The 13,627-nt window shown below is 34.1% G+C and overlaps 1 protein-coding gene and 2 long non-coding RNA genes across 3 annotated transcripts; 2 read left to right on the top strand and 1 right to left on the bottom strand.

Annotated features, from left to right (window-relative positions):
* The first annotated feature begins 4,973 nt into the window (after positions 1 to 4,973).
* LOC145104432 (uncharacterized) lies at positions 4,974 to 6,161 on the top strand. The gene is made up of 2 exons (XR_013707086.1): positions 4,974 to 5,280; positions 5,773 to 6,161. It is a non-coding gene; the product is annotated as an uncharacterized LOC145104432 (long non-coding RNA).
* Positions 6,162 to 6,515: 354 nt separating this feature from the next.
* Positions 6,516 to 8,136, top strand: LOC145104428 (uncharacterized). Its single transcript, XR_013707083.1, has 4 exons — positions 6,516 to 6,963; positions 7,034 to 7,158; positions 7,502 to 7,852; positions 7,945 to 8,136. It is a non-coding gene; the product is annotated as an uncharacterized LOC145104428 (long non-coding RNA).
* A 1,505-nt stretch (positions 8,137 to 9,641) lies between these two features.
* On the bottom strand, positions 9,642 to 11,412 carry LOC145112657 (cytochrome P450 81Q32-like). The gene is made up of 2 exons (XM_079048815.1): positions 10,449 to 11,412; positions 9,642 to 10,371 (listed from the first exon to the last, which is right to left on the bottom strand). Exons 1-2 carry the CDS (start codon positions 11,361 to 11,363, stop codon positions 9,751 to 9,753), a joined length of 1,536 nt encoding a protein of 511 aa, XP_078904941.1. The 5' UTR covers positions 11,364 to 11,412; the 3' UTR covers positions 9,642 to 9,750.
* Between the last annotated feature and the right edge of the window lie 2,215 nt (positions 11,413 to 13,627).

Raw genomic sequence — 13,627 nt, 5'->3', positions numbered from 1 at the left:
AAATGAATTTTTTTTACCGTGATTTTGGGATGTTACAGTTAACTTAAACAAGCTAATTTTTACGTGCTTATTTTTATGTATGTGTGAGTATGTTCGAGGACGTCAACGTTTCGATGTAAAATTAAAATTTTCGTTCGTAATTTTTTTTAAAAAACTTTCTTGTTTTTTTGTATGTGTCAGTATAAATTCAAGTTTGTCTATATTTCGAATTAATTTTTTTTATGTTTTTCTGCTTATTTTTATATACAATTTCTACGTATGAGCCGAGTCACATATAATACAGTTTTGATTATTTAAACTTTCGTTTCTTAACTTAAAAAAATTTTACTTATTTTTGTGTACGTGTCGATATAAATTTCAATTTCTTTACGTTTTCATGCTTATTTCTATGTTCATTTAGTACGTATGAACTTTATCACATATAATATGTTTTCATTCCATGGTATATATTGAAGTTAGTCAGTGATACCGATTTTGTATATTTATGTATCAACAAATGTAACAGTATCTAATTTTTATCAATACAATTGTCAAAATTCATTTTACAAAACAGATTGGCGTTGCTGCAACGTGTGGCGGTCAAAATCCTAGTTTATCTTAATTAAAACACACACACACACACACAAACATCAATAAACTGCAATTTTACTTCAAAAAAGTTTGGACTTGTACTAATGGTCTAATTTTGGATCTTTTGTGGTTTTGGTCAAAATCTTACTTAAAAATACTATGTTACCCCTATTAATTTGTTTAGCTTTTTAATATTTATTTTATTATCTTAATAATTAAATAATAAAAAATGGCCTACAACACCTCTCTTTTTTTCTCTCTCTCTCTCTCTCTCTCTCTCTCTCCTTGTTTATAGACCTGACAATCACCACAGTCACCAACATGCACTATCTTTCACCTCTGACAACCACCTCTGGGCACCATCCTTCACATTGGACAACCACCACCAGCAGTCCAGAACTACCATTCACCTCCTACAACCATCATCAGTTACCACCTGCACCAAATTAAAAAAAAACTGAAATCAAAGCTCAAAGCAAAACCTGAAATCAAACTATCAAACCAAAAAGGAAAACTTAATACCACACCAAAATAAAACATGAAATCGAAGCTAACAAACAACCAAAATCAAAGATGAAAATCAGACCTTATAATTAAATTTGAAATCAAACTAGAATCAAACATCAGAATCTAACCTAAAATTGGCATTTACGTCCTTATACAAATCACAAAATCTAACAAGAATCAAAATAAAACATGGAAATTAAACTTGATGAAATATGGTAAGTGGGTTTTTCTTCATAAATACAAGCAACAATTATGATATTGATATGCACACAAATAACACCCCCACCCCCACCCCCCACCCCCACCCACCCACACACATACAAAAATCAAACGTACTATGGCCCACATGAATATTCATGACGAATCTGATAACTGGTTCTGACAGTAGCTAATATACCAAAGAACAAAACCAAGCTTTTACAATCCCCATGTGTGACTGAAAATGAGTTGTTCCCAAAATTCAAATGGCAACATTCGATAATTGATTGATGGTTGTTGGTATTTCTCAACCCAATTTGTTGTTAGAAAGAGAAATCCAATTCAAATTGGTGCGGTTGCTTAGACCATCTAGTGCTGATCCGGTTAAAAAGTTGAATTTCGAATTCGCATTCAATGATTCAGAGTTAAATGACTAAACTTTTCAAGGGAATTTTTCTAATTATATATATAGATTAAAAGTATGTTCCTAAAAGAACAATACTTTTATTCTATTGGACCAAATCATATATATATATATATATATATATATATATATATATATATATATATATATATATATATATATTTAAGACAAAATTGCAAAAATGGTCCCTGTGGTTTGCCGATTTCTTTGGGTAAGGTCCAAAAAAAAGTTTATTAGCAAAAAAGATCATTATTTGGTGGTTTAACTGTGGTTTTGGTCCCTATTTCGTTAACTTTAACATTTGACTGTTAACTTTTTTAAAATGACAATTTTACCCTTAGGGACCATTTTTGCAGTTATCTCTTTTTACCAAATTACAAGGACCATTTCTGCAATTCTTGTTTTTAAATCTATTGAATTATTATATATTAATTCTTCTTTCTTTTTAATTTTATTGAACTATTATACATTAGTTCTTTTTTTAATTTTAATTTTATTAGATTAATTTTTTTATCTGATTATTATTTATCAGTTAGCTTTATTTTTAATTTATAATATTTATATATTAATAAATATTACATTATTATATTACTAATTTCTTTTAACTATTTTTTTTAAAAAAAATTATTGGATTATTTTAAAAGAATTATTAGATTTTTTTATTGGATTATTACATTTAATTTATTATATTCTATATATAATAAATAATATTTTAGTGGATCGTTAATTTATTTTAAATGTATAATATTAATTCTTTTTAATTTATTGATTCTACCATAAAGTCTTCGGAATACGCAAAAGCACTGCATCTCACTGTCGAAAATCGTCGGGACCACCGCTAATCACCTTCATCGGAGGTCCGACGGAAACACTACCAACATGTTTCACCCAACGCCGCTATCCAGTAGTCACCTGCGACAACCTCTTCACAATCCGTCAGAATCCTTTGTATTTGCCACCAAGCCGATCGTTTTCCACTAGAACCATCACTATTTGAACCAACAAGAAGTCTAACCCAAACACCCCTGACAATTCCTCCATTTGTTGCCTTTGACCAGCTTACGCCACAAAATCATACTACCTTGTCAGTTCCTCCATTCGTTGGCTTCCAAAACCCAGGCATAATGTAACATCCCGATTCCAAGGTATGAGAATTTACAGAAAAATGCAAATTTTCCTTGGAACTCGTCGAGTTGATGGCCTCAACTCGACGTGTTGAAAGTTTTTGGGTCGCGAATCTTTTTGGACCAACTTGATGAGTTGGAGAGGAAAACCCGACGAGTTGGTGGCTGAATATGAAAACCCTAAATTTTAGGGTGTTGCACCCTATTTAAAGGCCTCAAGCCCCATTGATGGCGTCCCTAATCGCCTCCTCTGTCCAGAAACCCTAGAAGTCATGCATCTTACCCCAAGTTGAGTGTGTGAGCTTAAAAGTTGCTTCTTTGGTCTCATTTTTTTGAAAGAGCTTGAAGTTGGTGGTGCCTAGCTTGAAGGGAAAGCTATAGATCCAGAATCTCCTTGAGTTTAGCTACTCCTTGAATTTAGTTACTCTTTTGAAGTTGAGGACCTAGGGTATTCCAACCCGATGGTTGATTGAACCCATAGTATGTTGTTTTGTATATGTGCTATTGTTTGTATGTGTGTACTTTGGGGGAACTCACTAAGCTTCGTGCTTACAGTTTTGGTTTATGGTTTCAGGTACTTCGGTAGATTGTGGCAATGTGAAGGCGTGATCGTACACATCCTCGTGTTTTGGGGACTTATGATTTATGAGATACTCTAATAATAAAAATGTTTTGAAGACTATGTTGTAAATGACTCTGATTTTGAATAATGTTTTGGACACAATGGTTTCGTAAACACTTTTTAGAGAAAGGGTTGTTTTGAAAAAGTTTAAATTTTATTAAATTTGTATGGATGTTACACACAACCTTATAACATCGAAGCTTCAAGCCTGTACTACTTGAAAAGATATAACGGTGGATCTGGTGGTTTGAAAACCCTATATCTAACATTGTCGCCATTGGCGGCAGTGTGGGTAGTCAATTCTTATAGTTTTGGTTGAGAATGATAGATTATAGGCAACGGTCGACGATTTCCGACAAGATGATGTGGCGGTGCAAGGTGGTAGAAAGCAATGAATGGAGTAACTGACCAGGGGTGTTTGGATCGGACCTCCTAGTGGTTAACATAATATTAGTTGTAACAAAAAACGACCGCCTTAGTGGCAAATCCGGAGGATTCCGACGAAATGTGAACAGGATGGTAGTGTTTCCATCAGAAATTCGATAAAGGTGATTGGTGGTGGTCCTGACGATTTTTAACGATGGGGTGCGGCGCTTTTATGCATTTTAATGGCTTTGTGGTGGAATCAATAAAATTAAAAAGAATTAATATTACACATTAAAACTAAATTTATAATCCAATAAAAAATAAATGACATTTTTATTTATTTTTATGGTAAATTTAATCTAATAAAAAAGAAATTAAAAAAATAATCCAATAAAAAAAATAAAAAAAGAATTAATTTAAAGAAATTAATAATATAATATTATAATATTTATTTATATATGAATATTATATATTAAAAATAAAATTAATTAATATATAATAATCAATTAAAAAATAATCCAATAAAAATGAAATTAAAAAAAGAATTAATATACTATAATTTAATAGAATTAAAAAGAAGAAGAATTAATGTATAATATTTCAATAAAATAAAAAAGAAAATTGCAAAGATGGTCATTGTAGTTTGGTAAAAAGAGACAACTACAGAAATGGTCCCTAAGGGTAAAATTATCATTTTAAAAAAGTTAACAGCCAAATGTTAAAGTTAACGAAACAGGGACCAAAACTACAACTAAAGCTAAACTAAGGATGAGCAGCGGAAGCGGGTACCTGCTTTCGGAACCGGAACTGCCTCGGAACTGGAACTGCCTTAAGCGGTTCCGGTTCCGGTTCCTAAACTTTCGGAACCGCCTTAAGTGGTTTCGGTTCCAATTCTCATTTTCACAAAACCGATACCCGCTGGATACCCGCCAGTTCCGGTTCCAATTCCGGATACCTGGAACCGGCGGTTAACCGGAACCGGTACCGACGGGTACCCGCCTTTTTCTATATATATATATATATATATATATATATATATATATATATATATATATATATATATATATATATATATATATATATATATATTTTTTTTTGTGACTTTTTTAAAAAAAATAGGGTAAAGAACTTTTACCTGACCTTAGTCATTTTTAGGGTTTGTGTGATTCATTCTTAAAAAAAAACGCCGACACAATCTCTTCTTCTCGCCACTCTCTCCTCTCAAACCAGTTGACGTCGCTCACATTATCGGTTAACTAGAAATACCACCGTTATCATCCGCCGGTCTTCCTAACATCAAACGCCATTCGCCTGCGTTCATCTGTGTTCGTCTGTGTTTGCTTTGATTGTTCAAGTTATTCATCTTGGAAGCCCTACAGCTCGAGCTTCAACTACAAGAACAAAGATAATCAATCGCTGCTCTTGATGAAGCTCTAGCGTCTGACCCCCAAAATACCGAAATCCTTGAGGTATTATACACAATCGCCCTGATTTTAACATGCTTACCAGTTTATGTTTCTTTTACGAAGTTTATATCTTTTGATTTAGCGCGAGCCGTTGCTGAGGCTACTGAATGTTATAAATTGGCATGTAACTGGTGATGCTATAATGATAGGATCTCACACCTTAAGAATTCGAGGTTGTGAGTTTAACTACGAGGGGAATATGATGATATGTTTAGATGGTTTCATCAACATAGCGAATTCGTTTCATTTCATCCTTAGAATCTTACAATAGAACTTGGAGGATGACAATTAACTGCATACCCCATCAAAAAATCGTTTATCCGTTAACAATTCTGTAGAACCCTATTCGTTTATATTGTTTCTTGTTTATTCATCATTCTTCTGAACAAAGTCTTGAGCAATTACCACTTGTATGAAATGATACAAGTTGTATCATTTCACAGTTGGATAAGTCATGGGGATGTCAAGATTAATCATTTTGATTTTGTTAATCAGGTTCATGCAGAGCTTCTTCAAGCTATCAAAGATGCAGAAGAAGTGTTGTTTGTCCTGAAATGAGCTAGATTGTTACAAGAAGTTGACTTTTTACAAAAGACAAAAGAAAGTGATAAAGGGTTAAATCAAAATCCTCTTGATTCTAAACATAAAGAAGTGGAAGCTCATGATACAAGCAGTAGTTTTAGATTGTTTCAGTTGTTTTTGTGTAGAAAATTAGTTGCAATATGGAAGATCTCTTACGAGGGAATACGTAATTGTTGTTGCTGTTATTGCTGTTGTTGTTTGCTGTTTTTGTTGCTGTTGATTGTTGCTGTTGCTGTTTTTCGATGTTACTGTTTTTGGTATTATGTGTTGATGCTGCTGTTGTTGATTGGTGTTGCTGTTAATATTGTTGTTTTTGCTGTTTTTGCTTTTATGAATTACAATTTCAGTATCCTGTTGCTATTTTATAGTTTGTAGTTTGTTGTTGGTTGGGAAATGTTTTTAATAGCTTGTTATTTAAAAGATCAACTTTTTGTAAATGTTTTGGTTTTATATCTTGTACTTATATTGTTTGTATAGGTTAATTTACATAATTTACATGGCATGTATAAAATAACAAGTTTTAATTCTCTAGAAGCCGGGTACCCGGAACCGGAACCGGTTCCGGCGGTTCCGGGAGCGGTTCCAATTTTCTAGGAACCGGTGTAGGCGGTTCTGGTTCCAATACCAAAAACTTAAGAACCGCCGGTTCTGGGAGCGGTTCCGGTTCCAGCAAAAATAGGCGGGTACCCGGTTATGCTCATCTCTAAGCTAAACCACCAAATAATGACCTTTTTTGCTAATAATTTTTTTTTTGGACCTTACCCAAAGAAATCGGCAAACCAGAGGACCAATTTTGTAATTTTGTCTATTTTTACTATGCACTCCTTCTCGATTTTTACTATGCACTCCTTCTCGATGGTGACGGTGCCAACTACCGGAAAATGCAGCGGTGGTTGTTATTTTGCCACCCGGGTACTGTTGTGCCCGAACAGAATCAAACACTGCGCCACAAAAACCGGCACTGACTGTGCTTTATCTTCTCATACATTTGCTGCGTGTTTCTCTTTGTTCAGACTAAATCCAGTCTCATCTAACTGGTGAAGTTTCTGTTCAGATTCTGGAAGCAATAGCTGGAAAATATAGCTCAAAGCTCTTCTCATTCTGGTATATTTTTTCACATTTATGTTGGTTTGTTTTTCATTATCTTATTGAAGTTTGGTGTTAATCTCTACAGAAATGGTGTTTCTAGGTTTTGGTTTCAGCTTTCTGAGTTCTAATGAATAATATCATGTGGTAACATGCTATTCTTGACATTCGATTGCAAACATTAGAGGTTATCATTGGTTCAATTTGAATAAGGTAATTCCCTTGAACCCTTCTTGCAAATTCAAATCAATGTTTTTTACCAACCTTTTTACAAGATAAGAATGGGAATAACAAATTAATCTCATTTTTTTAGGGATGTGATTTCCTAAAGTCCACGTAATTTGAAAGAAACTTTCATTATGCACACCAGCTCGATAAAATGCTTGAACCATGTTTCTATTTTTTATTTATTTTCTTTTTTTTGCAGTTTGTTATTCAATGTAAGCTTAGTTTTGGGCATGACAACTTTTTCACCCTTTTTATCACCATGCTGCTTTTTGTTGTGGATCGAAAATCAAGAAACTGAAAGATGGTTTATTTTTTCTATTAATTGCAGGTCATGTCAACGCATTTATAGAGAAAGTGAAATTCAAGTTGATATATGTGACAAAGGATGCTAAATAGCTGATGACTTGTCCTGCTTTTCAGGAAGTTTGTGTTTTAATTTTTTAGCAAACACTCTTTTACACATCTATTATCTGTTTAATACCTAGAAAAAAACAACCTGATTTCTTGATTATTGTAGTGACTACAAGATTATATATCTGACCTTACAAAAGATTTGGTTTTTACAAGTTGTTTAAACAGGGGTTACTACTTATAGCTTCTGTTATCATTTTCTATTTCTAAGCTGACTAAAGAGAAGAATTCGGTCATCCAACAAACTAACAAGCTTCACAAGTAACTCGTATATATCTTTATTTATTTATTATTTATTTTTCCTATTTTATTAATACTTGTAGTTGGAATTAATAAAAAAATAAATAATTTTTTTTTCAGGGATTGTTGAGACGTGAAGGCGAAAATAACAATGTTGGTGGTATCCCTTGGATATATGTTGTCAATCATTTGTTTCATTGGGCTGATTGAAGGTGTTAGTAGAAATAGAAAAATATGCTCAAAATGAGTAATATAATTTGTGGTAATCTAAGGAGATGTATGTTTAGATTTATTTTTTGGGATAATGACTTAAAAGGGTAATATATTTTTCGATTTGTACACATTTGGTCACTGAGTTTTTTTTTTCGTTCACATTTACCCCTTCAACTTGTTAAACTGTACACATTCAGTCCTTATGACCGGTTACTCCAGGTTAGGCGGGAAAAATGACTTAATAGGGTAATATATTTCTCATTTTGTAAACATTTAGTCATTATTATTTTTGTACACATTTAGTCCTTAGTATTTTTTTGTTTCAAAATAAGTCATTCTTATTTTTGTACTCATTCAGTACTTATGAATGATTTGTTTAAGTTTTTCTTACGCCATCTTACGTGAGACAATCATTGATGAAGTGTGTGGGGCTGTTGATGTTTATGTGTAACGTCTCATTTTCACAACTAAAAATTTTCATTTTTAAATAAGGCAAAAGTCCCTAATTATAAATTCATTATTAAGAAAAAAACGTTTATTCCAAAATACATTTATCGAAAATCAGAGTAATATAAGAAATGCGGAATCCTCAATATTGTTGATGAGTGTGTACAATCATGTCTTTGCCTTCCCACGATCAACGATATAACCTGAAAACATAAACAACTGGGTAAGCACAAAGTTTAGTGAGTTCCCCCAAAATATTTGATACAACAAACGTATTATCATGCATAACGAGCTCACACTCATCAGATTGGAATACATTGGCCCAATCAGTCATCGGACTTGAATGCCAACATGCAACAGGTCTAACCAGTCATCGGACTGGAATACTCAGGGTTTGTCGGCATGTCGCCTTAACCCAACCACTCTTCTCGAGCCTCCGCGCCTACGGCTTACAACCGGCCCACATCAGGTATTCAGGTATCTTGGCCTACAACATATAGCAGGACCACCTCAACCTATCCCACCACCATATGACTATCCCACGTAAGATGCCGTGAGAAAAACCTAAAGAAATCATTCATAAGTACTGAATGAGTACAAAAACAAAAATGACTTATTTTGCAACAAAAAAAATATTAAGGACTAAATGTGTACAAAAATATTAATGACTAAATGTGTACAAAGTGAGAAATATATTACCCTATTAAGTCATTTTTACCGGCTAACCTGGAGTAGCCGGTCATCAGGACTAAATGTGTACAGTTTAACAAGTTGAAGGGATAAATATTACCTTTTAAGTCATTATCCTTTTTTTTTTTTTAGTATGATATGAATTGTAATAACTTTTGAAGTTCTATTTATTTGGGCTGCTTTTTTAAAAGTACATTGTTAATATGTTCCATCAAATTTACTTTTTATTCCAACCCCGCAACGCCTGAATAATCTTTTCTGGTTCTTAAATAAATATTACAAATTGGCTTTTGTAGTGTTATATCAAACATTGTAGAGTTCATTAGATGGTAGGAAAGAAAATAATAAAATATTAAGAAATGTAGAGTGATTATGAACTTCACTGTGGACGTACACCTTTAGTTTTTATATCAATAATTTTAGATTTTCAATTTTTTTTTCTAACAATTGTATTAATAAAGTAGCCATTTAAAAGAAATTATTTATCAAAATGACATATAATCATTAAAATACAAAACAGTGTAATTAAAATATACTCGTATTAATATTGAGGTATATGAAAACAAAACACCATGTTCAAAGCTGACTAAGAACAGGGCTCATTGTTTGCCGTCCTCTACACATCGCCTCCAAAGGGTCTTGTTTGGGCATGGTTAGACCTTTCCCTTCCGACAACCCCACCAGCTCTTCCCCAACTCTTTCCCATTCAAAACACTGAATCAACGACGCCAACGCCAAATTCACCACCCTATTCGCAAGCCCTGAACCAGGACACTGCCGACGTCCCATTCCAAACGGAATAAACCGATACCCCTCATTTGCATTTCCCACTCCTTCAAACCTCTCTGGCTTGAAACTTAACGGATCCTCCCATACTCTCGGGTCCCTATGGATACCCCATGCATTCACCAACACCATCGTGCCACGTGACACGTCGAATCCTCCAATCGTGCAGTCTTCTGAAGGCTCGTGTGGCACCAACAATGGTGCTACCGGGAATAGTCTTAGCGATTCGTTCACGATGCATTGGATGTATGGGATATTTGGAAGATCGGTCTCTTCTACCAAACGTTCATGTCCAATATGCTCATCGATCTCTGCTCTAGCTTTTTCCAACACTTTCGGGTGATTCAGTAGAAGCGACATTGCCCATTCTATTGTCCCCGATGATGTGTCTGTTCCGGCGAGTAGCAATGTCTACACAAAAAGATTATGCCATCAAGTTACAAAAGTTAACCTGAAAGAATATAGTTAATGCGATTGAGCTTACATACCAGTATATTGCCTTTGATTATATCATCGGTGTAGTATTCTGGTTCTGATTCCTGCAAAGAAAGCATAGCGTCGATGAATGTCTTGGGCTTTCCTTCGTCGGATGAAGAATTCCGGCGTTTGCTCCGACGTTCTTCTATCAGGTTCTGTGAAAAGGTATCGGTTTCCGTTTGCAACTTCGAAAGCTTTTTATTCAAACCCTGAATATCAATCCATTGTAAAAGAGGGATGAAGTCAGCTGGATTTGATGCCCCACTGATTTCGAATACATCCCTTATTATATCCCTGAACTTCTCAGCTTCTTTATAGTCCGCCACCTCCGTTCCATAGAACCGTTTATCGGCGACGACCCTCATGACTATATTAAACGATACAGCTTGAATTCTTGATCTCATTTCTACTCTCGCGAAATCTTTAGTTCCGGAATCTTGGAACAGAGACTTAACTAATGATCTTGCTTCATCATGTCGGACTCCCATGTAAGCCTTGAGTCTGGTTGTTGAGAAGAGCTCAAGGGTGGTAATGCGGCGGAGGTCTCTCCAGAGACGGCCGTAAGGTACAGCACCAAGTGTGGTGTGGTCGTAGTCAAGATATTTGCCGCTTAGAAGGAGTGGTCTATTGGCTAACACGATGTCGTTTCTGGTGAAACACTCTTCGACAGCTGATGGAGAGGTTACTACGAGCACAGGACGATTGCCAAAACGAAGAGCCATAACAGGACCATACTTGGAAGAAAGCTGCTCAAGCACTCTATGAACAGGTCCTTTGATAATCAGATGAAGATGGCCGATTATTGGAAGAGAAGGTGGACTTGGTGGTGGATTTCTCCCCTTTCTGCGTATAAGAAACCTGTAAAGAAAGATAAGAAAGATCAAGGATGAAAAAGAAGAAGTGAGGAGAATATGAGTTTGATCCATTAATTATCTGTGTGCGTGTGTCGTTAAGGTGTTGCAATGTATATGGATTTATATATATACACACATACATATGTATAGTAAGAGAGATAGACAGAGACTAGGATCGATGTACATGCTAAGTTTGGAAAGTCATGTTCAGGTTGTGGACCTAGTGTGCTTGCGTATCACGGTGGAGATGTGGGGCTACTGTGTACTCCATTACAAGGTTGTCTACATATGAATATGATATTATATTATAATTTTCAGATCTGTTTGAATTAAGCTGCTTTCTTGAATGGTTCACAACACTGGTTGCAAGAAAAGTAAGATACGTGATGTCATTGATTACGCTATCTTTTTTACTTCTCCATCAAGAAAAAATGTTTCTCAGACAAATTTATTGACTAAGATGACGAGATAATTTTTCTACTATTGACTATTGCCAATAATCCATATTTTCGGAAATATCACAAATAATTTATTTGATTGTTAGATCATAGATGGGCTCGAAAATTCACGGATAGGCCTGGACATACAAAACTTATTTACATCCACGTGAAATTGTTTCCGTGTTCAAACCTTACCCACACTTGTTCACTTCTTTATTGTCACATATATGGATCATCCTACTGCCTCCCACCATCGTGATTTCTCCATATGATAACAGCTACGACAGAGAGAAAACTTCGAACTTTCATTCCATCCACATAATATTTTCTACTGATATTAGCAATGATTGTGTGGTTGTGTTGCTGCTTGAGAAAAAGATCGATATGATTTTTAATTATCATCTACCATGAACAATAGGAACAATGTGATTTGTGACCACCATCATCATCTTCTTCTTTTTATTTTTCTCTCACTTATACAATCAATTTGATTTTTAAGAGAACAAACCAATCACCATCATATTCTTATTCTTTTTAATTTCTATCTTTTATTTAAAAAAACTGTAAATTAGTAAACATATGAGTTTTAATAAGAACAATAGGAACAAAATCACTATCATCTTCTGTTAAGAACGTATGCATGGTATCACACAAACCATTAGCTGAATCGCAAATTCGAAGCAAAGTTTAGCTTGATTTTTGTCAGAAAAAGTAAAGTCGTGTTTGGCAAAATTAGCTCGTAATTGAAAGTTGGAAGTTAGTATTTGGTAGTTGGAAACTAAAAGCTGTAAGATTTTTTTATGCCGAATTGTTTGACAAAAATAATTGTTAGCTTTTAAATGTGTAAAATTAGTTAAAAACTAAAACCTAAAAGTTCACAAAAACTACTTGAAGTAGTAGCATTTTTGGATTCAGAGTTTTTTATTTAAAATAAGAGCTAAAATGTCTATTGTCAAACGAAACATTTTTTTGAGCTTTTTCTTGAAAGATAAAAGTTAAAAATTCTCAAAAAGCTTCGTGTCAAAAACACTTTAAGGCTGTGTTTGGCACGCCAGCTAATAATTTAGCTTATTTTTTTAGTCTTTTTAAGTTGTCATGTTTGGTAAGCCAAAAAGTAGGGATGTCAACGGGGACTAACGAGACGGAGAGTGCATCCCATGCCTCCGCCCCTGAAATTTCCCTGTTCCCACGTATCCGCACCCCGATATGTCCAACCTTCCTACCCTCGAATCCCCCTTATTACCCCTGCCCCCGCCCCCGATTGATTTTGGGCTATCATTTTGTGGGCTAAAAGAAGTTGTTTGTGCAAAATAAGCTATTTTTTAGGTAACAAATAATTATTTATAGCAGAATTTTACATGTTAAAAATAAAAAAAGTTATGACATATTAAAAACATTATACTAACAACTTAACAACGGGAACGGAGTCCCATGGAAGTTTTTGACATCCCTACCAAAAAGTAGTTTATAAACCAGCTTTTTAAAAAACTACTTGGACTAGTTTTTCAGGAGCTTTTAAAAATAATTTAAATATATCCTTAATTAATTATAAAAATCATATTTTTCTAAATGTCCTTTTATGTCGCTTTATATTTTTCAGCTAGATTATCGTCTAGTTTTTACCCAACATCATTTTTTATCAGTTAGCTTTTCAGCTATCAGTCAACTTTTCAGCTAGTATGACAAACATAACCGAAATCTTTTTGTAAGTAAAAGTTAACTCGCAATTTTGCAAGCCTTTTTTCACAGATTAGATGGTCATTTTATGAAAAACAGTAAACAGGTGTTCACGTGGACATACTTTAAAACAAAATATGGTCATTTTAATGAATAACTAGAAAACATTAAAATACAACCATAGTCTAGTGTTAGTCAAGGAACAACGATCGGTTGAGT

This window comes from Lactuca virosa, chromosome 1, assembly GCF_052849685.1.
Source record: "Lactuca virosa cultivar CGN04683 chromosome 1, Lactuca_virosa_CGN04683_v6, whole genome shotgun sequence".
Classification (NCBI taxonomy): Eukaryota; Viridiplantae; Streptophyta; class Magnoliopsida; order Asterales; family Asteraceae; genus Lactuca; species Lactuca virosa.
Note: the sequence above shows the minus strand (reverse complement) of the source record. Positions and strands in the feature narration are given on the sequence as shown.